This window comes from Chrysemys picta, chromosome 15, assembly GCF_011386835.1.
Source record: "Chrysemys picta bellii isolate R12L10 chromosome 15, ASM1138683v2, whole genome shotgun sequence".
Classification (NCBI taxonomy): domain Eukaryota; kingdom Metazoa; phylum Chordata; order Testudines; family Emydidae; genus Chrysemys; species Chrysemys picta.
This window is the reverse complement of record NC_088805.1, coordinates 28,297,745-28,325,575: the sequence shown is the minus strand read 5'-3', so window position 1 is coordinate 28,325,575 and position 27,831 is coordinate 28,297,745. Positions and strand designations below refer to the sequence as shown.

Below are 27,831 nucleotides of genomic sequence, written 5' to 3'. Positions count from 1 at the left end.
GAAGATGGCGGCGGAGCGCAGCGGGGTGCGGAGGCGGCGCAGCGACCACTGCCGGCTTTGACCGACCCGCCGACCCGCGCGCCGGCTGCGAGCGGCCTCTTAGGCGGAGCGAGCCGGCCGGGCCGGGGGAGGCGCTGAGGGGATCCCAGGGAAAGCCGGGGCTGAGGGGGGCAGAGGCTCCGGGGTGCCCCGCAGGGGGACCCGGCTCCGAGGAGCGGAGCGGAGCGGAGGTCAGGACGCCAGCGCTGAGGGGGGAGGAAGCCTGGCTTGGCCGTGGGCAGGGCCGGAGGGGGAAGCCGGGGGGCTGCTGCAGCTGAGGTTCCCCTCGTGCCGGCTGCCGGGCGGCCCGCGCCATGTTCTCGGTGCTGTCCTATGGCAGGCTGGTGGCCCGGGCCGTCCTGGGCGGGCTCTCGCAGACGGACTCCCGCGATTACAGCCTGGTGACCGCCAGCTGCGGCTTCGGCAAAGACTTCCGCAAGGGCATCCTCAAGAAAGGCATGTGCTATGGGGATGACGCCTGCTTCGTGGCCAGGCACCGGTCCGCCGATGTGCTCGGTAAGTGCTCACGCTGCGCCCGGCCGGCCTCCCTCCCCACTGCCTGCAAGGGGCCGCCTTTGGCACAGCCCATGTGTGGGTCACTTGCACCATAGACACGGCCCCCCAGACACGTCAAAAGAAAAGGCCTTTGCCAAGCCGGGCTCCCATGGAGGGGCCGTTCCTAGCCCAGACAAGGCCTTGGAGAAGTGGTGGACTGACTGCTGGGTGGTTAGGCCCAGCCTTTGGTATCTTACCTGTAATTGCAAGGCTTAATGTCTGTGAAAAGCAGACAGGCAACTGTTCATGCAGTGCTCTTTAAGTGGTTAAAACTGAGCAGTGTGGTAAATAACGTTAACAGCAAAGGTCATTGAAACAGACACTTCCTATTTTCAGTGCACACGATGCCCTTGTCAGTTGAAAGGCAAAGTGACATTGAGACGGGTTTCAAATGTCAGATTTCACTTTCAGCACCCGGTTTACCTTGGTTACGCAGTACAGTTTTGATTTATACGCAGGACTACTCTGATTCAGATGTCATCACGAGCAGTGAATAAGTCAGGATAATTGTTGTCAGTCTGTAAATAGTAATATTGTGGGGGCGCATGATCTTTTTCAGACATCATTGAGGTTGAATTGTAATCAAAGTTCAGGGGTTGAGCTTCTCAGCAATTGAATCAGCTTTGCACCATAACTTTATAGTACTAAAAAGATCTTAATGGAGTTCCAGCCTTTTTTGATTAGACCCTAACAGCGGGCTTGTGTTGGAATATGTCATGACTTTGTGATATTGGCAGCACTTCAGAATGTGGAGCTTCTGTGGTAACTTGATTACTTGACTATGACGGAGACGTTATTTCAGAAAAATATCTAACTTGGTGATAGGAAACAATGTTTCCGTTCACCTTTAAGAGAGCTGTGGATGATGCTGTGGCTGTCCGGGAGACATGGAAATCCTATCCGTGTGTTCAGTACTCTGCATCTTTTCCACTGGGTCTGAGTCTTTCCCTCTCTTCTCTTCTTCTTCTCTCCTCTTCCCTCCCATTAAAAGTAGCTGTCAGACTGCTGTATCTGTGACCCATATTGGCTGTTTTTTACAGTTCAGTACAAGTCCAGTGCTGATGGATGACTGACCGTTCAGTGATCAGTCTCCCCAGAAATGAAGCACCTGGGGAACTTGTTTGTCAGATAGGTGGACTCTGTGCATGGGAGGGGGAGGAAAGGTGAAAGGAAGGTGGCATTTTCCACTTAGTGGATCTACTGACTCTTCAATTTTTTTTTTTTTTTTTGGTACCATAATTGGTAGCCATCTCATATTTGTGTGCTGCTCTTTTCCCAGCCCATCTTGCCTTCCTGCTGGACTCAGCAGAGAATTACAATGCCGAGTTTCTTTGCATTAATTTTTATGGCAACATGATGACAATCACAGGATTGTAACTTCGCTGCAGGGTCAGGCAGAAGAAGAGTTATTATTCAAATTCAAATATACTAAATAGGAAAGCGAAACAGAAAATTACTGGCAGACTAATAGAATTTATAGAAGAAGCCATCTTAATTGGCTTTTTATTTTTCTAACATTAAAATGTACCAATAACTTCAAAATTACTTTATGCTCTGCGGACATCAGAACCCAATATAATTCTAGATGACATAAAAATTCATCCTTCTATCTCAATGCATATTGCTTTAAATCATGGCAATATAGGACTGCAAGGGACCTTGATAGATCATCTGCACTGAGGCATGACTAAATATTATCTAGTCCAGGGGTCGGCAGCCTTTCAGAAGTGGTGTGCTGAGTCTTCATTTATTCACCCTAATTTAAGGGTTTGCGGGCCAGTAATACATTTTAACGTTTTTAGAAGGTCTCTTTCTATAAGTCTATAATATATAACTAAACTATTGCATGTAAAGTAAATAAGGTTTTTAAAATGTCTAAGAAGCTTCATTTAAAATTAAATTAAATTGCAGAGCCCCCCCGGAGTGGCCAGGACCCAGGCAGTGTGAGTGCTACTGAAAATCAGCTCGCGTGCTGAAGGCCGCACATGTGCCATAGGTTGCCTACCCCGATCTAGACCATCCCTGGCAGGTGTTTGTCTAACCTGTTCTTAAAAAGCTGCAATGACAGAGATTTCATGACCTCCCTAGACAATTTGTTCCAGAGCTTAATTACCTTTACAGTTAGAAAGTTTTATTTTAAGCCCATTGCTACTTGTCCTGTCCTCAGTGGTTAAGGAGAACAATTTATCACCCTTTTCTTTACAACAATATTTTATGTGCTTGAAGACCGTTTTCATGTCCCCTCTTGGTCTTCTCTTCTCCAGACTAAACAAACCCAGTTTTTTTCAATCTTTCCTTGTAGGTCATGTTTTCTAGACCTTTAATAATTTTTGTTGCTGTCCTCTGAACTTTCTCCAATTTGTCCACATCTTTTCTGAAGTGTAGTGCCCAGAACTAGACATAATACTCCAGTTGAAGCCTTATCAATGCTGAGTAAAGTGGAAGAATTTCTTCTCGGGTCTTGTTTACAACACTCCTGCTAACACATCCCAGAATGTTATTTACTTGTTTTTTTTTTTCCAGCAGTATTATATTAACTCATATTTAGTTTGTGATCCATTATAATCCCCAGATCCTTTCCTCCAGTGGTACTTCCTAAGTAGTCATTTTGTATTTGTGTAATTGATTGTACTTTGTACAAAGTGTAGTACTCTGCATTTGTCTGTATTGAATTTCATCCTATTTAGACCATTTCTCCAGTTTGTCCAGACCATTGTGAATTCCACTTCTGTCTTTAAAAACACTTGCAGTCCCTTCCAGTTCGGTATCATCTGCAAACTTTATAAGTGTACTCTCTATGCCATTATCTAAATCATATATGAAGATATTGACTAGACCAGACCCAGGACAGATCTCTGCAGGACCCTATTCAGTATGCCCTTCCAGCTTGACTATGAATCATTGATAACTCCTTTCCAGCTAGTTGTGCACCACATTATCATCTAAGCTATATTTTTCTAGTTTGAGACGGTCATGTGAGACAGGATAAAAAGCTTTAAAATAGAGACGCATCACTTCTACTGCTTTGCCCCATCCACAAGGATTGTTACCCTGTCAAAGAAGGATGGTAGGTTGGTTTGACATGATTTGTTTTTCACAAATCCATGTCAACTGTCACTTATTACCTTATTTGCTTCTAAGCGCTTACAGATTTGATTGTTTTGTTATTTGCTTCATTATCTTTCTGGGTACTGAAATTAAGCTGACTGGTTTACAATTCCCTGGGTTGTCCTTAGTTCCCTTTTTGTAGATAGGTACAATATTTTCCCTTTTCCAGTCCTCTGGTGTATCTCCTGTCTTCAATGAGTTCTCTGAGGTAATTACTAATGGCTCAGAAATCTCTTCAGCCAGTTCCGTAAGTATTCTGGGATGTATTCGGCCCTGCTGACTTGAAGATGTATAAGAATTCCTTGGACAAGTTAACTTGTTCGTTTTCCGATTTTAGCCTCAGATCCAATGCCATTTACACTGATGTGAGCTATGTTAGCTGTCTGATCACTATCCGTACTGACCTCCTCTCTTCCTCCTGTGCTCCTCCCAACCCTGTCTCCTTTTTTGTCTTGGTCTCCCACCTCTTGTCCACTTGGCATCTTTTCTTTCCTTAAAATTCTCTTCTGTAAACTCTTCCTATGTCTCCAGACCCTCTTGCATTTGAAGTGTTGCTTTGGTTTTTTTTATTTTGGTTTCCTGTTTTCAGAATCTGTAGGGCTAGTTTTTCATTAATTTGTTTAATAAAGGGCCTTGTACATTTAGTATTATAGTGGAGCAGAATACTAGCACTTTGGTTGGCGTTTGGAATAAAAAACACACCCCTGATCGACATAAGTTTCACTGACAGAAGCACCAGCACTTGTTGGGGTGGTTTAATTATGCCAATGGGAGAGCGCTCTCCTGTCAGCATAGAGTGGCTACACAGGAGACCTTACAGCGGCGCAGCGGTACAGCTGTGCAGCTCTAAGGTCTGTAGTGTAGACATAGCCTATATAAATATATTTGGACTGTTTACATTTATCCTTCAACTGCAAAGTCTTTTTTTCCATTTAGATTTGATTTTTCCTATTAGTCACTCAGTGACAAAAGTCTGCCAGATACTTTGGCAGAGTAGTTTATGAAGAGCAAGCCTGAGTGGGCTGAATGTGGGTGTGGAGCCACTCCCATTCAGTGGAAAATTTGCATGGGTACTTGGGATTTATTCTTTCTTGGGTCAAAAAAGAGTTGACTAACATCAAAGAGGCTACACATTTTTTCCTCTCTTTAATAGCTAAAAGGTCAGACAGTTTTTGTTGTTTTTTAGCATAGAACTGTTCAAATAGGAGCATTGCCAGCAGATCAAGGGACATGATCATTCCCCTCTATTCGGCATCGGTGAGGCCTCATCTGGAGTATTGTCTCCAGTTTTGAGCCCTACACTACAAGAAGGAGGTGGAAAAATTGGAAAGAGTCCAGCAGAGGGCAACAAAAATTCTTAGCGGGCTGGAGCACATGACTTATGAGGAGAGGCTGAGGGAACTGGGCTTATTTAGTCTGCAGAAGAGAAGAATGAGGAGGGATTTGATAGCTGCTTTCAGCTACCTGAAAGGGGGTTCTAAAGAGGGTGGATCTAGACCAGGGGTCGGCAACCTTTCAGAAGTGGTGTGCCGAGTCTTCGTTTATTCACTCTGATTTAAGGTTTCGCGTGCCAGTAATACACTTTAACGTTTTTAGAAGGTCTCTTTCTATAAGTCTATAATACATAACTACACTATTGTTGTATGTAAAGTAAATAAGGTTTGTAAAATGTTTAAGAAGCTTCACTTAAAATTAAATTAAAATGCAGAGTCCCCCGTACCGGTGGCCGGACCCGGGCAGTGTGAGTGCCACTGAAAATCAGCTCGTGTGCCGCTTTCGGCACGCGTGCCATAGGTTGCCTATCCCTGATCTAGACTGTTTTCAGGGGTACCAGATGATAGAACAAGCAGTAATGGTCTCAAGTTGCAGTGGGGGAGGTTTAGGTTCGATATTAGGAAAAACCTTTTCACTAGGAGGGTGGTGAAGCACTGGAATGGGTTACCTAGAGAGGTGGTGGAATCTCTTTCCTTAGAGGTTTTTAAGGTCAGGCTTGACATAGCCCTGTCTGGGATGATTTAGTTGGGGGATTGGGTCTTGATTTGAGCAGGGGGTTGGGCTAGATGACCTCCTGAGGTCCCTTCCAACCCTGATATTCTATGAAATACAAAAATGCTGGTCATCACTCTGTTTCATGTGTGCTGTGTAGTTCAAAGCTTGAAAAAATGACTACTAAAATATATATCAATCTATATCAGAGACTACTAAAGTATATACCAATCTTTCATAGCAAGATCCAGGACAAAACCCTGACGAAAAGTCATGTCACACTCATCTTGCAGCAGTTGGTAAAGGGGACGGGACTGGGATTACTACCAGTGTTCTTGAGGCTTTATCTTTCCTGTTAATCAAGAACTGATAGGTATCTGTTAAACTTGCAGCCATACTCCCTGACTGGAAGGGAGAACAAACTCACCAATTCAGACTCCTCTTCATTGTTTTCTTTTCTGGGATTTCCTTGGCGAAAAGAAGCCAATTTCTATTACTATCCCTGACCTCTGTTTCTGTTACCTTCATGAGTATTTCCATTGCATGCTGCTGCTATCCATAGTTTTCGTGTGATCGTTGCCAATTTCATGGCTGTCGAGGCTTCCAAATGCTGGCCCAGAGCAGGGCATTACTGTCCAGTGTAAAATTCAAATTTGGCAACTATTCCCTCTGCTTAAAATCTAGAGCTTGGGAGAATGTAGTGTAGTTAGTTAGAACTTTAGTGAATAGTGCTGTATTTGAAACCGAATGTGGCAGCAGTCTGTCTAGTTACAAGGTAGTCCTGCTTTCCATTTTCTTTTTTACACTGTAACATACTACTGTAGGTAGGTTTAAAAAAACTCCCACTTCGTGTCAGTCACTTTACTGGGCAGGAAAAAGGCCCAAGGGAAAGCAATCAATGGAGGATCTGCAAAAATGATCAAGATAGCGTCAAACTATTTTGGTAGATGAGAACAGGAGTGTGTTCTGTATCTGATGCCAGAAGGGCATGGAAGGCAATGTTAAAAGATTTTTGTTTCTGAAGACGTTGTTCAGAGAAACTTGTGCTGGATCAGACCAATGGCATGCCTAGTTCAGTATATTGAGTGTAATCCAGGGAGGTTAGTGGTTGTGTTTAAAAATAAATACATAAATTAAAAGTTGTAGACCCATGAATTAGGTGTAACATTTTTACTTAATATATGAAGAATGAGCTAAACAAATATTATCTTGTCAATAAGATAGTTTCTTTGTAGGTATGTCAGGGAATATGGCTTCTAGCAGACATTTTTCTCTGAGGGATAATGGATATGTCAACAGAACTCTTAAATACTGCTTGGATGTAGCCTTTTGGAAACATGATTCATACATCTTCAGCAAAACAGCTTTTATTTGGTCTTTTTCTTAACCATAGTTTCTGTAACGGTGTTGAACATGATTTGTTGGCCTGTGCTTACAGTTAGACGCATGTTCAGCCACACCCACTATTGACATTCATGAACAATATGCAACTTTCCTTGCATACCCAAGGCATGAGTGTGGCTGCCTGAAGGGAGAACACTGTTCTGTCAATTCTGTGCAAGGAAACAAGAAGCAAAACTGAACACAGTAGGCAAAGATCAAGCCTTGTCTATGCTGGTGAAACTTTGCAAAAATATCCCACTGTTGTTTACACTAGTTCATCTGCACTTGTTAGCAATATTGGGAGCCTTAGTGTAGACAGGTGACAGCGTTTTAAATACTGGGTCAATTAGATCTGTTCTGTGCAGGGATAGATGACAATGCTTCCAATGCCAGCAGCAGCTGGCAGTCCAGGTACACAAGAACTCCCAATATTGCTCAACACTGTGATGCTGAACTAGTGTTAGCTATGCTGGGAAACTCTTGCAAAACTTCCCTAGTGTAGACAAGACTTCACTGTGTTCCTGTAACTCTTAAATCCGTTGATAAGCAGTTCCTCAAATGACAAGTTTGTGTTAAGCATTTGGAAAGTCCCACTCTCTCCTGTTCCTCACCCCCCCCCCCCCCCAAAATGGCCTCCTACTTGGCTATTACATTGATCCCAGCTCTGCTGTTGACGTTAGTAAAAATGTTGCCACTGAGTTTGAGAGCTAGATCTGGTCTTGCATGGAAAATTGACCTAAATGGGATATAAATTCACCTCAGTTCCCCTGTCCAGTTTGTGATGCACCTTGCCACTACTCGCACTTAGCATGAAGCAGTCTTTTCTATGCCTGATGTGATTCAGCTCCCTGACACCACTAGCCTTTGGCCCCGCATGCACTGACTTCCAGGTCCCCCCACATCTCACCCTCTCTGTACATGCAAGTGCTAGGTACACATCAACCCTTGAGTCTTGAGTGCTCCCTGCAGTATCCAGCTTTTGTCACTGGACACTCCCGATAAAGTGAGAGGTGTATCCACTGTGGGTCAGGTCCTTTACAACATCACAGCACTGAGAGAGAATGAGTAGAAACAATTGGTTACACATATAAAACAAAACATAAAATGCAATTGTAGATCTATGCTTATTAATGGTTACATTTCCTATTCTAGAAAATAGATTTTCTCCCAAGGATTCAGCCTTTGACAAAGCTGCTGGTTTTCAGTCAAAACCAGGATTCAAGTTTCCATGAATATCCCTATGCCCTACAAGGAGTTTCCTCAGTAAATGGATACCAGAATGGTGTGTTTGCTTCTTGTTTCCCCAAACTCATTGTTTTGACCCCAGACTCCCTGTTTGTTCTCCAGTGTGCTGGCTCCAAGTTGTCTTCCTATCCTTGGATTGACTTGAAAGGAAAATGTAGCTGCCATTGTGTTTGGCTTACAAAGCTTAATCTACATAGGAACCTAGGCAAACATGAATATACATTCCTTTGTCTGGCAAAACCAGTTCTTCACTTCTGCTGGGGAGTAACACATTGATCTAAACTATAAGGACATATTTTCAGTATATAGACATACTTTTTAAAATCTGTACATACATTTCACAATTATATTAATAGGTTTCAGAGTGGTAGCCGTGTTAGTCTATATCGGCAAAAACAACAAGGAGTCCTTGTGGCACCTTAGACTAACAAATTTATTTGAGCATAAGCTTTCATGGGCTAGAACCCAGCTCATCAGATGCATGGAGTGGAAAATACAGTAGCAGGTATAAAGGAAGGAAAGAAACCGCTTCGGTTTGGCCAATGTGCGTGGCAGAGGGGCATTGACTCCAATGTGAAACTGCAGAACTGGAATTAATTTGCAAACTGGTCACCATTAAGTTAAGCCTGAATAAAGACTGGGAGTGGTTTGGTCATTACAAAACCTAATTTCCCCCTACTGTTACTCACACCTTCTTGTCAACTGTTTGAAATGGGCCACTCTCATTACCACTACAAAAGTGATTTTTTTCCTCCCTTGGTATCCTACTGTTAATTAAATTGTCTCGTTAGACTGACTTTCCACGTGGTAAGGCAACTCCCATCTTTTCATGTGCTGTGTATTTATACGTGCTACTGTATTTTCCACTCCATGCATCTGATGAGGTGGGTTCTAGCCCACAAAAGCTTATGTCCTAATAAATTTGTTAGTCTCTAAGGTGCCACTATGATATTAATGACCAGCGCGATCCCGGTTTTCATTTGAGAGCTCACACAAGATTCTTTATAGATAAATACTATGACAGCAATACGTTGGGTGTGGTGAGTTTGTCAGGCCTGATAGCTGTTGCTGTTACAGAATAGAGAACTTTTGCCAGTTGTAATCGAGGGGGATTTGGGGTTACAATGGTTTTTAAAGTATCTTGTATATGTTGGCTGAGTATGTGGAGGGGAGGAATGTGCACAACTAACCAATCCGTTGTTAGCTTTGTATGTTTGTTGTTTTCCCCTCCAGTTAATTTATAACTATTGCTGAAGTTTGTTATCCAGTATGCTGAAAATTTAATAACTTCAAGTGGTATTTGCCACCTTTTGATTCCCTTGGGTTTAGCACTGCAGCCTGACTTGCTTCATGCTGTGCTCTGAGACTTCTGAGGGTCCTTGATGTACTCATTGAGAGGTTGGATGAAGCCAGCTTCACAGTAACTGGTGCACATGCAGTCTGTAATTTGGCAGTAACTCTAGTTTAGCAGGATAACTCCCATAAACGAATGCTGTAGGAGAAGCTGTAATCCAGGGAATCTTGCCCTTCGCATGTTTTTCTTTACCCGCTGACTTTATTCCCTTTTGCCATGATTTATGTTCTCCTATACAGAAGCCCTGACTTAACCTTTTGCATGCCTTTGAAAATAGAGTAATACATATGTCCAAGGAAATGGGCTTCTGTAGGTGTTCTTTGACTTTGTCAGCATATTCAGTAAAAGTCAGAACTTTACATTTAGTAATTCTTCTGTCACTTAAGCAACATTTTAAACTTAACCAATTACTGGGTTATATAGGTGTTCAGGGTTTGAGGACATTGCATGTTATGAAATATGATGGAAGTAGTAAGTAAACTGAAGTTTAACAATGCTGTTAACTCAAGACAGCTACAGTTTTGATGATCTTTTTGTATTGCTGTTCTGTGCCCAAGGTGAAAGCCAGGTAAACAAGGATAGTATAAATCAGTACAGCACATTGGGATTCCTCAGCAGCAACATAACAAGTACCAGTAGATTAGTTTTGAATTTTATTTCAGTGAAATCTGAGTTGATGTGCTATTCTACTCCTAGAAGTAAGTCTTGTCTATATATCGGTAGCATCTGAAGTTGTCTTAAATTCTTCCTTTTTACTGATCTTGGAGTGTCAATTTTTCAGTCTATTATTCAACGTATTGAAAAATATTCAAAATTTCTTTGCTGAACTTCAGCCTCCTTGACCGCTGAAGAAAAGAAATAAAATAAAGTAACTCTTTAATCTGAAGCTATGTCACATTCCTTTTCTGTACAATAACATACTTTACCCTGACAAGTTACATGTAACTTTTTTAATTTAAAAAACCAACTGGTCTGCAGGACTGCTTGGCTCAGGACTGGGAATTAAGAACCTTTTAGTGCAGGTCACAAACTGCTCAGGTTGTTACTGTACATTGCAGATGTTACTATATAATGGCTCTTTGACTTGCATTAAATGAGCTGATGATCTGTCCTCTTTCCAGAGAACACAGATGTCCACTGCTACATTTGGTCCCCTTGTTAGTGTCTTAGAAGAGAGAGGCAAAGAACTAAACGAGATGGGGGAGTGAGTTATCCTCATTCCTAATAGTCCTTGTAGGGCAAAGTTGAGGCACACAGGTGGTCCAGTTTGGGAAGCTTGTACTAACAGGATCTTGACAAGCACTACAATTACTGCACTTAAACAACAGAACCTAATCAATAGTCTTTGATTCTGGAATAATAAACTAAATGTCTTGATAAATCTGTGGCTGGTCAGAATTTTAAGTTGGATGCCATCGCCTTTAAGGAAACTGATCTATTGATATCCTCAACCCTCTCCCCCGTAGGAATATTTCAAGAGTATTTCACTGGAGTCGTTAGGGTTGACTTGTTTAACTGGCACCAGAAACAAAAGAGTTAATCTATTCTTAACCTGAATTTATGCCTCTTGTGGCGAGGCTGTTTTTGAAGGAACTAGAAGAGGGGTTTCCTGGGATTCTTTCTCGTGAGCTCTGCTCCAAGTTCTCAGACGGATGATCTTCTGTGGGTTTTTTTTTTTTTTTTTTTTCTGCTCAGAGAGTTTGAGTGGGGTTTGGCTACTGCATAGTGTACTTTAAAACAACAACACCCCCTCCCCCCCAAGCAGGTGTCTAAAAGGTTGTGCACTATTTTGGGGAAAAATCTGATTAATGTCGATGAGTTATACAGAATCTGGCTCTAACCTGCTGTTGGATTATGTAGTTCATGCCAAGGTCAACTCTAAATCTTCCACTTTGATTTCAAATGACATCATATGTGAAGAGCATTTGTAGATGAACAAATTGCATTTTACTGTTTAAATTTTCACTCAACTAGAGGTTAGTTCTATCCTTTTTCCAAAATACGTCTTTTACTTAAGCATGCTCTGAAAGAGTGACTCATCATGCAGTGTCATGAATAATAGCTTCATCTTTTCCCCAAAATACCATACAATACAGAATATTCCTTCAAAGGATGACTTACATGCTGAAGATCAGACAGATCCACCAAATTAAATAATGGAAGCCTTTTCAAATAGGATTTTTCTTATTGGGTATCTGCAATCTATCTTAATATGTCCCTCAGACAATATTTGAATGCAGTGGTGTTAGCATTAAGAACAGACTGTGAAAGACTGTACAAACATTTTAGCCGAACAGACAGCACTTTAGCATTAGCTGTTAACAAACCACCACACTGCTATCATGTCAAAGCTTTAAAATCACTATGTGGTCAGGTGAGCCAGTCAGATCTTATAAACCATTGTAGCTCAACTTTCTTTTGTAGTAATTTAATTCTATAACTTCCTTTTTTTATTGTGATTTATCTTAATCTTTTACTGCCCTGTCACTTTAAAACAAATCTTGAAACGTTTTTGCTCAGCACTTATAGGGTGGCTGGTAGCCTTGGATAGTAATTTGAAGGAGTAAATTGGTTGTTTGTAATGTTGTCAATCTGCTATTTAGTTATTACATTTTTTTTTTTAAAAAGTCTCCCTTGTTCTACCTATCCCTTCTGGGCTTCACTTTTTTCCTTCTCTCCCTCACCCCTTGTATCCCCTTGTTTCCTTACTATGAATACCTTATCTGCTCCCTTATATTTTTCTCTCCCACTCCCCTTGCAAAATAAACAAACAACCCCTCCCTACCCTACTTCTGGTCAATATCTTCCCCCATTGCCATTGTCCATGCACCCCTTCTGCCATAGGAATTGTAAATTTACCGTGCACCTAATGGCCAAAGGACTAAACTTACCAAAGATAATACAGAAAAGGGAAGAAGTGTGGCACTGCCAGGGAATGCACAGCCCTGCAGACTTTTTGGAAAAAGTTAGGATGGTGGGGTCTTTACTAGAGTCCTCATTGGATCCAGTTCCGAGGTTCATCTCTTGTAGCCTCTGGCTAATAGGTGCCTTGAACTTTCCTCCCTCTACTTCCTGTTCCTACTAGGAGAGAGAAAAGGAACATTCTCTCTCCTCACTTTCACATCCCAGAGACTCCAGACAGCTGCTAAAAGTGAGGGACTCTGCTAATTTCCCCCCCTCTCCAGCTTCCTGCTCCACTGTGCTCTAGCGTTAGCACTTGCCTCTGCTGCTGCTCAAAGCTTGGAAAAGCTTTATCAGAGTGAAACTGACCTGATTCACGGTCGATTCAACGCTGTTCTGAATAGCTACAGTGAGCCCTAGTGCGCTTTAACTCTCTCGCTTGGTTAAAGGTGCAAGCAACCACAGAAGCGCTGGAGTGCTCTTTCTGCTGGTGTAGAACACAACATTGCATTGATTTGAATAGTTCACATTTGGAAGCCTTTCTTCAAACACTTTTTAAAATTTTTTTTTTTTTTTTTTTTTTTGGTTATTGGAAATTTACTTTCTACAAAAGTTGCCACTCACGAAAGGGACCACCTCACCGTGACTGAGCAGCAAAAGAACACCTATCTGGCGATATTGGATGGGGAGGGAGTTTTTTCTGCATTATCTTCATTTCTGTTCTATTTAAAATCTTCTTTACCCTCTTTCTTCCCCAACACTTTCATTAGCCCACACAGAGGAAGGGATGGAAGTGTAATTTGTATCCCTGAAAAGCTACTTAACTATCCAAGAAATCTATCTTTATAGCAAAGTCAGTCTCTTCATAGAACATCATTCTAAGTTCGTTTTTTTTTTTTTAAGCTTTAGACTTTTAATCTGTTTTACTAGCTGTCAGATGTGTCTGGACCTTTACCCCACAGCTAACATTGGAAGTTCACTTAAATATGTGTACTTCTTTAAAACCAAAAATTCCCTTCCAGGTCTCTAATGATATTCTGTTAGAATATCTCTGTCATCTCATGTCATAGTAAAATTGTAAATAACTATTTTTGGGAAAAAATGTTTAATACAGAAATATGGTTAGCAAACTGTGGTGTGTGTTTTAGCTATTGGACCGTCTATGTATATATGCTAGAATGAAATTAATATCAAACTGTTTGAAACTTTTGTTTTATTAACAGTAAATTGTTTCCCCCCTCTTTTTAGGGGTAGCAGATGGTGTAGGCGGCTGGAGAGACTATGGGGTTGACCCTTCTCAGTTCTCAGGGACGCTAATGCGAACATGCGAACGTTTAGTAAAAGAAGGACGGTTCGTACCAAGCAATCCTGTTGGAATTCTAACCACAAGTTATTGTGAGCTGCTGCAGAACAAAGTACCTTTGCTTGGTAAGAGCAGCAAATATTGTTCATTGTGCGTCTCCTCTAGACACAGATTTGTAGATTCAAAATGGTTTTAATGTTTAAACTTAGTACACCAGCACGACAAACCAGGGCCAGCTTTTTAATTTAAAAAGGAAAACGTGAAATGAAATTGCAGGTCTGTAACCCAGTGTGTCTTGTGAGCATCTTGCAGAATGGATACAAAATAACTTCCTACTGAAGTCAGCTGCTCACTATATGTTCAACAAACTCCTTCTCAATTTGAAACCTTTTAGGAGTTTGTAGTTTTGTGACTACACTCAGCCTGAACCCATATTTTTCTGAAGATAGTAACAGGATACTCTGGTTACTGGGTCTCCTTGCCTTACTGCTACTTTTGAGCTTCCTGTGCAGTGTGGGTTTTAGACTTCACTGAATGTCATTTAAAGGGACTGTACGCTAAATGGCTTGTGCTGTACAGTCATTGGTATCCTACTGTATGTCCTTTTCTTTGTGGGAAGAGATTATATGAAGCACAGCTAAAGAAATATGCTACAAATAATGGTTTGTTAAATGTTGTACACCTAGTATGCCTTTGGATATGTACATTAACTCCCTTGGAAAGCAATGGGAATTATGAGTGGACATGAAGGCAGAATTTGGCTCTGAATAGGCAACCTTGAAAACTGAACACTAAGGGGACACTTACAAGCTTTCAGACCAAGAGCGAGTTACTCTGCCTGACTCGCATGCTTCTCACCTGACCTTAAACTTCTTTGCCAAAAGAGCTCTATGTAAACTATATTTAGCTAGAGTTTGCTGAGCTCAGAAACAGATGTTCACTTTTTATTATACATGTAAAGAATGGGTACAAACCCCAGAAATGACCTTGTCACTTAAGAATAGCACTGTTTAGTAGTTCCTTCGGTGGGTTTAAGTGTTTAACGATACTGGGGCTGTTTGTACAAAACAGTCAAAGTAAACAAGTGATCTACAAGATGGACCACTGGTAATGAGTTCTAGCAGCCCTTTTATAGAGGGAGGCAACTTTGTGCTGCTTGACCTTTCAAATTCTCAAGAGCCGCATATGTTGTCACAAGATCTGCATTCCACACATGGATTTCTAGTTACAGTACCTGTTAAGTTAGAATATGAAACTAATGAACCTTAGTCTTTTCTGCTCTTTCTTCCCTTCAAAGCACTGTAAAGAGTCACTTGTGGTGGGAGTTATTCTCCATGTTTTTATTCTTTAGCTCCCCCACCCCCTGATCTTTTTATGCCATATCTTGCAGTAGTTCCTCTGCTTAAGAACACCAAAGTATGAACTATCTTTCCTTGCTTGTGGCCTGATGCTGGTTTCCTCAGTGCAGAATCCTGCAAATACTTGGACATGAAATAATAAGGGAGAGGGAGGAAAACTGAAGTTATTCCAGGCACAATATTTGTGTTGCAGTGCTATTTTGTCCATTCTGTTTTGGACTCCATTAGTTTCTTAATTCTGGAGTCTAACAGTCTACTTTTTGTAAGTGTAAAGTGACTTTTTGCTAATCTTGCTTCCTTTTAAGCTGACATGATTTTTACTTGCCCTTCTCTAAGGTTTGGGGGAATCAGGGTCCTATATGAACCCAAGAGTTAGGACTTCATTGCTCTTCAATTGCAACAAAGACCTCTGTCAAAGGTAGAAGAGTTAATGGCCATGTGCTAAATAAAAAGTCTGGATCCTGAGTCTAGCTCACTGTAAACACCAGGGTCTATCAAAAACGCAGCTGTGCTTTGAAACGTCTTCTAGTGGAAAATTCCGATTTTTCACTAAAGTATGGTGTCAGCACATCTGCTGGAGATGGTTTCAAATAGTGTGAGAGAACGTTTTAGCTTCAGTTGTACTTCACATTCTTTAGGAAAGATTTGGTTTTTCTAGTTAGAATTACCACCCTCTTTAAGGAAGTCAGTGTATTTCCTTCTCTATGAAGGACCTGGACAGTGTTGGACCTTTTCCAATATAATATTTGCTGTGGTTTATCTACTGTCACCATGAGCAACCAGTCGCAGGTGCTACATTGGAATGAATGAAAACTCTACAATGCCCTCAGCATGAGTGGAATATTTCTGAAATTATCAGGGATGTTTCAATTCCTCCCCTTCTTATTCTACATTTTAATCCATTTAGAATGGTAATTACAAAAGTGTTTCACAAAAGGAAATGTAGTAGGAAGTTAATATACCAAAAACAAGACAAGAACTTTCTTTAAGACACCCCCTCCCCCCGAGATAAATACTGAAGACAATTGCAAAACTATCAGTTACAGAACAAGTGATCATGTTTGAATGAACTTCTGATAGTCCTAGTTTAAAAACTTGGCATATGCTGTGGTAAATGTTACAGAAACTTTCCCAGTTGTCAGGATGTTGATCAGCCAGCTATAAAGTGTCTAAGCAGCTAACAATGCCTTCTTGCACTTTTTTAAATATTGGAGCTAATTTCTTGAGCTTTAAAGCAATGCACTTATTTCTGAATGAATTATATTAATATACCATCCATTCCTCTTAAAATCTAGACCTCCTTTGGAGCCAGTCTTACAAAGTTTTTTGTCTTAAAAGGAAAAAGGAGCACGTTCGTTGCTCTGCCACCAGTACTGGAACAATGTCTACTGACCACTTTCATTAATCTATTTACTCATTACAAATGTGTAGTAGTGAATGAAAGCGTATGGACAACACCTAGCATAGTGTAAGTGCTACAGAATCCTGCTAGTAATACCTTCACACTAATCAGAGTTTCATTATTTAGTTTCAGAGTGGTACTGCCTGTAAAATAAGCCTCCTATAGGAGACTCTGCTGACATAGCAACACCTAAATATTTTGTAATAGGAAATGTACTGGAATGTAGCAGCACGATATAATGAGACAAAGCTGTAGCTGGGGTTGGAAACGATTGCAGTAATCTCAGTGCTTTGTTCCTCCTCTTAATGCATATTCACTTTGTTTTGTATTAATGGGTATTTACTTCTCTTCTTTGCCAACAATGATAGGTAATCTAACAGCTGGCCTAAGAAGAAAATCTGTTGAACAGATAGATCCTGTAATGTATATGCTGCTACTTCTAGTCTATCTCCAGTTGATCTAATGTAATTATTTTCCCCCCTAGGAAGCAGTACAGCTTGCATAGTAGTTTTGGACAGAACAAGTCACCGTTTACATACAGCAAACTTAGGAGATTCTGGATTTCTAGTAGTCCGAGGAGGAGAAGTAGTACATCGGTCTGATGAGCAGCAACATTACTTCAACACTCCATTCCAGCTGTCAATAGCTCCGCCAGAAGCAGAGGGAGTCGTCTTAAGTGATAGGTGAGATGGGGAATTAATCAGAAACATGGATCAAGAATTTGGGATTTTCTTCCCAAGGGTTCACGGTTCTGGTCTTTGTACTGAAACTTCACACACAGGCTTTTAATAATGCTCCCATTTGAAAGGTGAATCCCCTTCCCCACCTGCTTTTCTTCAAGGTAGTGTAAGCATTTCTCAGGCTTGAATTTATCAAATCTTATAGGCTGTTGCCCTGGTCTGATCTCTGCTCGGGGTAGCAATGATCTTGATTACATGCAAGTGATTACTTTCTGTAAAGTTAAGTGCACACTGAATATAAAGCGTTTCTGATGTCCTCACAGGGACTTGCGTATTATGGAACTGTTCTGATGAAAATACAAATACACCTGTTTCTGTACATTGTACACCATAAACATTTCCTAGCAATGACTTCACCTGTCATGCGCTGCAATATCTAGACACAACAGGAAAAATGCAGGTTGTTGTAACCTTCCTGATAAATTCGATTGCTTCTGCGATTTAAGTTGAGCTCTTAACATTATTGCAATTGCAAATAGCTTTTGGCTGCTGCCTCTTTATTTAGCAGCATTTGTAGGAGCCTCAAATGCAAGTTAATATTGGCCTACTAATGATTCAGTATTTGGTGCGTTTTCCTTTCTCCTCTTTGTAGCCCATCTAGGGTCAGGGAAGATGGCATAAAATGTTACGCTATAGTAAGCTTTATTTATTTATTTTAAACTAAAATAGGTTCCATAAAGTAATTCTCCTATGTAAAGTACATATTATGCCATTATCTGGAAGAATATTGAAGCATGGAAAAGTAACTGCCAGGCATCCGGCTGCAACATATCTGCAGTGAGATGCAAATAAAGATTGACATAGTTATAACACACAGTGCACAACTAGCTAGCAAAGCTGGCCTAATGTATAACACTTTTTTTTTTCTTCCCATTTGACTTAAGTCAAATACAGTGTGTTCAGGTTGTTATATACTGCAATAGTGCCTCATTTTTATTGTGGGTTTTCCTTCCCTACCCCCATGCATCATTTGGGACTGATTGGAAATACACTAACTTACATAACCAGGCAGTGAGGTAGTGAATACTTGAGGAACAGAGCAGGGAAGCATGTGACTGCAGCTTGCATTTCAGTACAGTTAAGTTTCCAGCAGCACACTCTGTTCAATCAAAATGAGCAAAACTCCCTTTTGGCAGAACTCCGAGCTCAGAGATGGGAATGTTACAGAAGTACACTCTGTCCAATAGAAACGAAGTCATTTCAAAGCAGAGGACATGATTTCAAAGCAATCTGTATTTCAGTGCTGGCTAATAATTTTTCTAAACTAATGAAACTTCACTAGTGAACCCTAAAACACAAAAGACAAGACATACCTCCTTGTCTAATGTCTGTCCTTGGGCTATTTTTATAATAAAAGAAATGCTTTTTGTTGACTTATTCGGTAATTATTTTATATAAACATTGTACAAGTTACATTTCTTAAATTAAAGATTATAGACTCATTAAAGTGCTTTTTTTTTTTTTTTTTTTTAATCTGGACTATAGAAAGTGATAGAGCTGTGTCCGGGGAATGCAGTATGAATCTGAAGTTCTTGTTCTGAGGTTGTAGACTCCAAATTGGGCAAGGTTTCGGCTTTATAACTTTTAATACCAAAAAAATTCTTTTGAGGATGTTTGGAAATAGTTCCAACTACTGATTGTTCTTTGTGTATGGCTTTAATTATAGGAAAGTATACAAAGAGTGAAGGGAGGAGAGCTGTCATAGGAATTTGAAATCCGTGCACTTTAAAAGTCCTCTTTATTGCACAGTAACAGTACATTATTCTAATAGTTCTTGAGTGAAATCTAGGTATCTGCAAAAGTAGAGTCCATTACATGAAAAGACAAAAGTAGCTATCAAGAATAACGTTCTTGGAAATTAGAAAAACAAAGACTAGTCATCATGAAATAAGGAAAGTGTGAGATGATCAGCTTTTAAGATGCCCACACTTCCACTCTGACTCATGGTTATATCAAGTCACCTAGTCTGTTGCACTCTTAACATTAATTGCAAAGGTAATTAAAAGTCAGAGTAAATCTCAGTATTTTTCTTCTATCGGCTAAGCTTAATGTTAAATTAGTTCTATCCAAGTGAGAGTCAAGTGACCTAAAACTCTAATTTTGAAATGCTAACCTTTCTGAAACTACAAGCTTAAATCACAACCCTGCATCCTTCGATGGTGTGCTATGCATTTTTTTTAATCCAAAAATCTCCCGGCAGGATCTTGTCTATGCCAAAATAAATACTTTCTCCTGTGTATTATGCACCAGTGGACTATCTGGCTACTGCCCACTGTTGGTGATGTACCTAAATAGGCTGAAATACTTTGGGATCCTTCTTGATAAAAGGTGTATCCAGTAAGCGGGCTTGCCGTTTCAATCTTAAATTAGCCTTTTGGTTATAGCCTTGTTCTACATACTTCAAACTGCAGTACCGTCTGATGGTTACAATGGAGATATACTTGCAAAATATATTCGACTGAAGAACTATCCCAATCAGGCATTTTCAGTGCAGTTCTCTGGTGTAGTGTTTCAGATGCCACCTATTTGTGATTATACTTCTGTTATACTGGCTTTCATGACAAACTACACTGCTGTATTTTTCCAGAAAACAGATTTCATAACATCAGTGAATTGCAAAACCTATTGATGCTGTAATTGAACAGGATTTGGTACCATTAGCATAAGTTAATGTCCATTTCTTTGACATGGTGGTGTTCTCTTCACAGCCCGGATGCTGCTGACAGTACTACTTTTGATGTTCAGCTAGGAGACATTATTCTGACAGCAACAGATGGACTTTTTGATAACATGCCTGACTATATGATTCTTCAGGAGCTAAAAAAGCTGAAGGTAACTGAAAATGAAGTGTGTGCCGTTGAATTTCGATACTATAACTCTCATCTATAATATGAATAATGGGCAAAAGTTGTTACTTCCTTTTAAATGTTCCAAGAATGGCTTTTTTACGTAACAAATTAATACAATGGTGTTCTGATTCAATAACTTTATCTGGGGTGACAGGATTGTTGGGCTTGAAAATACAATACAATTCAGCTGTAAAAGCTGAAAATGGAGTATAAGAACTAGTATAAACCTGTGTAACATCCTTGAGGAAGCTATTTTGATATTATCCTGCATATTAACTTTTCAGTGGCCTTTCATTTTGTGGTTTCAAAAGAGGCTTGTCTGCTGATAGGATCTTATCCCTGAGATACTTTGTCTACCAACAACTTTCAGTAATATAAGTGGCTGCCTTGTAGACAAAGTGAGTCGGAGATGCTCTAGGAATTGTCTGAACGTTTGCTTGAAATTTTGCTCTTTTGTGGGTAACAAGAGAAATTCTCATTATTTTCCACCAGAAATCTCTCATCTTTCATCCATTTTTCCAAACAGCATTCAAATCTGAAAGGCTCCATTTCAGTCTAAAGCTATGGCTAGGTTAGGTATTGTGGTTTTTGTTTTTGTTGTTTTTTTAAAAGGTGTAGTAGACGGGGTTCAACACCTTGAAAAATGTGTTGGAGGGGTGCCTAGGGTTGACCATTATCTGCTAGCACTTTTAAAACAACATATTCTTAGTCTAGAATGGATATACATGGCTCTAATGTTGCAGGGGAAACGTGAGCTCCACCTATTGGCACATTTGGGTAAGACCGCAAATAGAGATGTGGGTTATGATGGAAAGTTGAGTCAAGAATTGTCAAAGCCTGTTCACTCCCCAAACTGTTAAGGAAATTCAGATATGCTCAGAAATTTGTCCTTTGTCAGATTTAAATGACCACTGTCTACAAAGACAGGGAGGGATAGCTCAGTGGTTTGAGCATTGATCTACTAAACCCAGGGTTGTGAGTTTAATCCTTGAGGGGGCCACTTAGGGATCTGGGGCAAAAATCAGTACTTGGTCCTGCTAGTGAAGGCAGGGGGCTGGACTCAATGACCTTTCAGGGTCCCTTCCAGCTCTACGAGATAGGTATATCTCCATATATTATTTATACCTACTATCGAACTTGCAACAGAAAGATGTTTATTTTCACATCATGTTAATTGTATCACTATTCCAATAATGTGTATGTGCCTGAATAAAATTCCTGTGGTGGGTTGCTCTTGTAAGAATAACTTGTTCTTCCATCAATTTAGAATTCTAATTATGAGAGTATACAACAGACAGCAAGAAGCATTGCTGAGCAAGCTCACGAACTGGCATATGACCCCACTTACATGTCACCTTTTGCACAGTTTGCATGTGACAATGGATTGAATGTGAGAGGTAAGATTTCCTTCTCTTGGGTAACATAAATCTGATGGTGTCAGATGCAATTCCTTTGTTGGATGCATGCCAGAGTTCCTGAATAGTAAGTGATCTTAGGTATGTTCTAGGAAAGAAGGATGCCAGTCATAATTGGGAGGTAATGTGATTCAGTGCATAGGACACTGACGAAATAGTCAGATAATGTGTTCTATTTTTGGCTCTACCATTGACCTGTTGTGTGGCCTTGGGCACAGCATGTCTCCCCTCTTTATTTTCCCTCCCATCCTCTGTCTGGTCTGATTAGATTGTAAACTCTTCTGTAGGCATTACCAGAATACATATAATAACTCTTGTTTTTATTTTAGTAGTCTGTTTGTAGAATGCTCCCCGTTCATCTGACATTGTTCAGTCCCTTTGCCCTCTGTGATCCTCCTCTTCCATTCTCTGGAGAGGTCTCTAGTACACCTGGTAGAGTCCTGAGGGTTCCATTTAATAATTCACTTTAAAGACTTTTTCCTTTCTTCCTAATGTAGTGGGCAAGGCTGCCTTCAAGGCCCATTGAAACCCCCTCCTATTGTTGGGGGGCTGTTAGCCTGTGTGCTTCTCTCATCATTCCATCTGCCTTGTGGGTGTGAATCTCTAATCTTAACTCCTGCCAGCCAGAGTATCTATTGCTAGCTGTGCAGAGCACCATCATTCGCTGCTTCCCTTGTGACTGCTGGTCCTTTGTATCCACAGGCTTAATGGGAGTTTGTGAAGTGGTATTTTGTTACACAGAGTAACTTCACCAGAACCTTACACCGCATTCTTAGAGCACCACAACCCACAATCCTTTTTAATAGGTTTTGCAGTTGAAGAGTTTGGTAGCATCTTGCATTAGCAAAATAGATCAGTAGCCCTCTGAGATCCTTGCAGTATATCATGTGGGTGTGTATACACCTGCATTTTGTATAGTACAAGTCATTTTGTTACTGCAGACACATGCACTACAAAATTATAAAAGTTTTTCAAAGACTATTAAACCCACTCAGCTGCTTTTCAAATGTGAATAACAATCCCCTTTAACTAAGGGGAGGTATCGAAAGACCTTCCTTATTTTTGAGTGATTTACTAGGTCTGAGTTCAGTGATGTACTGAATCAGATTTTAATATATGTCCAGACTTGGAGGGGGGAAGAAAATTCTTTTAAAGGATCATTTGAAAAAGACTTTCCACTTACCTGTTAAAAATAATGCTGACGGTTCTCACTAATGCTTAAAATAGTATATAGGAAAGTGCTTTTCTTATAGGTATCTCTGATGCCATCAGTTACTTTGGAAAAGGAAGTAGAGGAGTTAGAGGCTTTTAGATGCATGTGTCTAAACATATTACTAATTTTGAATCTTGACTATTTTCTTAACCAACCCTCCCCCCCAAAAAACCTCCATGTAGAATTGTTTCATCAAACTATCCATGCCTTATTTCGTTATGTAGTTTCCTCATCTGCTCTTCAGATTAAAACATCTGATTTTCTTGCATTACAGGGGGAAAGCCAGATGACATCACCGTCCTTCTTTCTATAGTTGCTGAATATACAGACTGATTTGCCTAAAATGTCAATGTCTGTTTTTCATTATTCTGGAGTTTCTAGCTTCGTGTGTACTGTTTCCTGCTGGCAGGATCGTGTTCTTTCTTTGCAGCTGATCTCAATGGCCAGTTACTCAAGCCTGTTGCCTCTTATGACACAATTGAGATCCTTTAAGAACCACTATTGTAGTACACTGGTCTTCGTCTGCCAGCAAGAAATGAAGAAACTTAAGGCATGAAGCTTGTCTCTCAAGACTTAGTAATCATTCACAAGGTGGGGGAACCAGATCCATATGGTTACTACTTCTAAAATGTGACTAGTTTCAAATGATTGATATTGATTGGTTACAATTCAAAACTAGATTTAATAAATAAAATTGATAAACCCTCCACAAGAGGGTGTATTACTATTCTGCTAGAATCAGCCATTCTCCAACAAAGGAGATGTTACAAAGCATACTTCCATAAACATAATCTTGTTAGTGATAGGTGAGGGTTTGTTTATATATAAACTCCAATTTTCAAGGGGTTTATAGCTGCTGTAAACATTTTGCTCTTGGCATACATGGTGTCGGCCTTAGCCTTTTTCTAGTACAAAATTTGAAAAAACAAAATTAGTTTGAGCTGTATGGATGCACAAGTGTTTTGTGATTTCAGGTGCTTAATCGTGATCTTATACATGAAAGTTTTTTTGCAAATAATTCATCCATAATGGAGCCTGGTATCTCTGGATGTTTTTTGGCAGAGGGGAACTTTTTGTTTAGAAAAGGTTTATTAATATATTAAATTGCAACTCAGATTCACAAAAGCCAGAATATTCAAAGTTGAGGTTTAGCATAATATCCTTAATCTGTCTCTGATCAGCATGTGGTGACATGCCCTGTATGCTGCAATATCGAAGAATGATGGGTTGCATTAAGAACAGATAATCCTCAGTTCTGAACTTCCTTGCTTTTGTTTGCAGAGAACTTTACTGTTAACTAGGCAGAGTTTGTGTTACTATTGCCATTCTTGCTTTGTATAAAATAGAATCTGTATCAAATTAATTGGATTGTCATGCTGACTCAAATGTGCACCTCTGCTTATGCTGTGGCGGCAGCAGCAGGAAGTATACAAATGGGAAATAGTTAACTAGTAACTAGCAACATTTACATTTCAGTAACTGATATTTAGGGTTTTCAGAATGAACCTTCATGATGTTTACAATTATTTAATAGCCACTTTGCAATATAGCATTTCCTTATGAATTTTAATAGTTCGCAATTGTTTCCCCAATTTCTGCAAGCTCTCTTTCTGAGGTGCATAAAAGCTGATAGCTATAAAGATCATATATATTTTTGGTCAGTTTTTCATTAACTTTTTTTGCTGGTAGAAAAGTACTTGGAAATAAATTAAAGCCATGTTTTATATAAAAGTCAGGTAACGATGTTTAGATGAGTGCAGTTAAACTTGGTCAGTAAGGAATCTCTCCTTATCTGAAAGGAGATTTTACTACCTGGTTCATTGTATTAAAACTGTTAAGTTTTTGAGGAAATGTCAAATTGTTAAAAGAATTTTTTTTGCTGGAGTTGTACTGTATATTTGCATAATGGTATGTCAAGCTTTTATTTTATTTAAAATCACTTAACATGTACCATGTACATGTCATTTTACTATATTTTAATGCATCATGCTTGTAACAGGCATTTCATTTATGAGAATGAGTGATTAATTTGGAAGCTGTTCAGTAATTTATCTGCTAGTCATAAATTGACCTAATGTTAGATAGATATATTTTCAATCACCTTTAACTACTTGTCAAAATGCCTTAACTACCCTAACTTGGCCAAAATAGTAGTAGTTTGGTGGGGATATGGGAAGGATTATACTAATGAAGAAAATCTTAGTGTTACTTTTTTGTATATTGTATATACAAAAAAGTAACAGTGAGTGGCAGACAACTTAGCACAAACTGTTTGCAGTCCCTTTTAATTTTTAAAATTTGAGCAAGCTGTATCTAGGTACACGTTGGTGGAAGGAATGTATTCATGCTGCGGTACAGGGCTTCATTTCTAGTGTTTGAGGAATGTCTCTCAAATCTGGACATTCTCTACACTAAATTCTCCAGTATTTACTGTCACAATTCCTTGTTAGAGCAGACTTGATCAATTACTATCTTTCCCTATTCTTGAACTTACTCTGATATTATGCCCCTGGTAGAGCTGGACTGTTTCCTCACTGTATAATCCTGCTTAGCCCTCCCTGTTCACTATTTTCTAGAACTACAAATTAGGGTATGTATGTGGATCAGATAAGTGAGTGGCAAAGGTGCTTTTTTCTCCCCTGAGCTCAGTTGTCACTGTGCTCTGCCTCTACTGATCCAGGGTCTGGAATCCTAGGTCATAGAAATTCAGCTGTCCTGTTAATGGCTGAACTGTCTCACCTAATGGGTCTGATTCTAAATCTTGTTTTTATGTTAATGCAGTTTTTAGTCAAATAGTATATATAAAGCCATTTGCGTCCTAGATCTTTTTTTTATAAAGAACAAATTTGGATTTTAATTTACAATTTGTAAATTTATCCCTCACTGGACACACCAAAGACCAGCGAAGTTGATAGCTTTTTCCATCTGTTAAAGCAATACTGTATTATAAAGAGTTAATATTTTTATCACATGCTTGAGAATTTTGTTTTTCTGTTTTAAGATGTGCACTCTAAACATATCAGAACCTAATTTCTTCCTATGAATTTAAGCTGTCTGCGCACAATAAATATTTACAGAAAAGGAAATGATAGGACCCGTGTATTTAAAGTAACCTTAAAATGATGCATGAAGCAGTAATCCTTCCTAGGAATTAGGTTATTGTAATTTTATCATGAGAGGGACACACAGGAAAGACATTTCAGGTGTATTCATTTGAGTTGGAAACATGAAAGGTGAACAAGCTTTCACCAGCTGGAGAGGGTTTGCTCTGTATCAACAGTTGTTTGGTGGGGAACAGTAATCTGAAAAGATGGAACAGCTTTGTATACCAGTAACCTATCACACCAAGTAATGCAACAGCAGTTGCAGGAGCTGGGTGTCTGCAGGTGAGAGAGGCCTAGGATAATACTCTTTTGGAGGGTTTGAAATGTTCCTGATTCCTTGTCCCATTAATAGCTATCTTTGGTAGAGCTGCAACATCCAGTTTCATTTAAGAGTTGTTACCTTTGCATCCATAAAGAAGGAATGGGAAAAACTATCTAGAATTTGGGACCAGACTGGATAATAACAAAACTATCTGAAGGGGTGTGTGAAAGTGTAGCAAAGATGATGTAAGTATTTTGTAATTGGAATTCATCTCTCTTGGTAATAGGTAACTTCTCAATGGAAAACCAGACTATGAATGTGTAGAAGTTGACTGTGTGTGGTAGTTTCTGACAAAGATAGCTGAGATAACGAAACAAATCTGAGTCTGTATCTAATGAGGATGCTTTTGTGTTAGACTATCATTTTACCTATACTTACCTAAGAGGCAATTATGGGAAGTGGATGTCTGAAGTATGCAGGAATAGTTCTGTAAATACATTTAAATGACCTGTAAAGATATTTAATAAATATAGTATTTATACTAACATGGTTTTAAAGTAACTGACTTCAAACTTATTTTCCATTTATGCAATAAGAGCCCTATTGTGTGTTGCAGAGGAGCCCAGCCACTGAGTCTCAGCTTTGGAGTGTGTGTCTATAAGATGTTTTATTTTTCACATGTTCCATTGTTCTAGACTTCATTTTCACTTATTAAATCCTCTTCAATAGTGAGTCACCTATACAAGTAATAGCAATCCTATAATCAAGAGATGTAACATCCTTCTGAAGATGATGCTGGTTTGCATTACATACTGATAGGCAAGTTCAAAGAACGTGTTTCTTAAATTGCTGAGAGCCTAACCGTTGCAATATCTGCACCTTAAAGAACTACCACCTAATAATCTTTCCAACATAGTTGTGAACAGCCCTCTACCAAGTCATTTGGCTTACCTAAAAGCCAACTTTTTAAAACTGTGTTCCATATGTGCATGAAAGAGCTGTTTGTTCTGAAGTCTCCTGAGTCCTATATTACAACACAAACTACAAGGCTGTGTTCTCTCTCACTCAAATGAATGGCACCAGACATTTCTCTTAGAGTGACTAAATTAACCATATTTATGGTAATACAGAAGAGGTCCACTCAGCTTTGCCAAACAGTCCCAGAGTACCAATTGTATTCCAAAATGTGTACATAAGGACTGTATACTGGCAAACGTTCATTACTTTTGGCATTTGGTAAAGATGCATTCTAAGAAACTACACAAACCCCCGCCCTCAATCAAGTTACAAGTCAAATGGAGTTATTCTTTTGATGTATTGAAAAGGCAGTCCTATGTCCTTTCTCATTCAGTGAAGCAATCTTGAGCAAAGAATGACAATGGCGAAGTCTGACTACTGTTTAATAGGTTGCTGTGGGTAACACAGTTACCAGGATCGAACAACCAAACTCATTCTGATTTCTTTGGTTTTTTGGCGGGTGAAGAATTACTAAGTTCTAAAATTAAACTTTTTTAATTCACTGCATCTTGTTCCATGCTTCACAAAATGTCCTACAATATACAAGACAAGTAGATTAAAATACTTCTAATTTTAAAAAGATCTATTGCAAGGTGC

At 39.6% G+C, this 27,831-nt stretch overlaps 1 protein-coding gene across 1 annotated transcript; it reads left to right on the top strand.

Annotated features, from left to right (window-relative positions):
• Positions 1-221: 221 nt before the first annotated feature.
• Positions 222-26,774, top strand: PPTC7 (protein phosphatase targeting COQ7). Its single transcript, XM_005298610.5, has 6 exons — positions 222-555; positions 13,820-13,999; positions 17,119-17,317; positions 20,083-20,206; positions 21,491-21,620; positions 23,126-26,774. The coding sequence occupies exons 1-6, from the start codon at positions 354-356 to the stop codon at positions 23,182-23,184; spliced, it is 894 nt and encodes a 297-aa protein (XP_005298667.1). The 5' UTR covers positions 222-353; the 3' UTR covers positions 23,185-26,774.
• Positions 26,775-27,831: the final 1,057 nt, after the last annotated feature.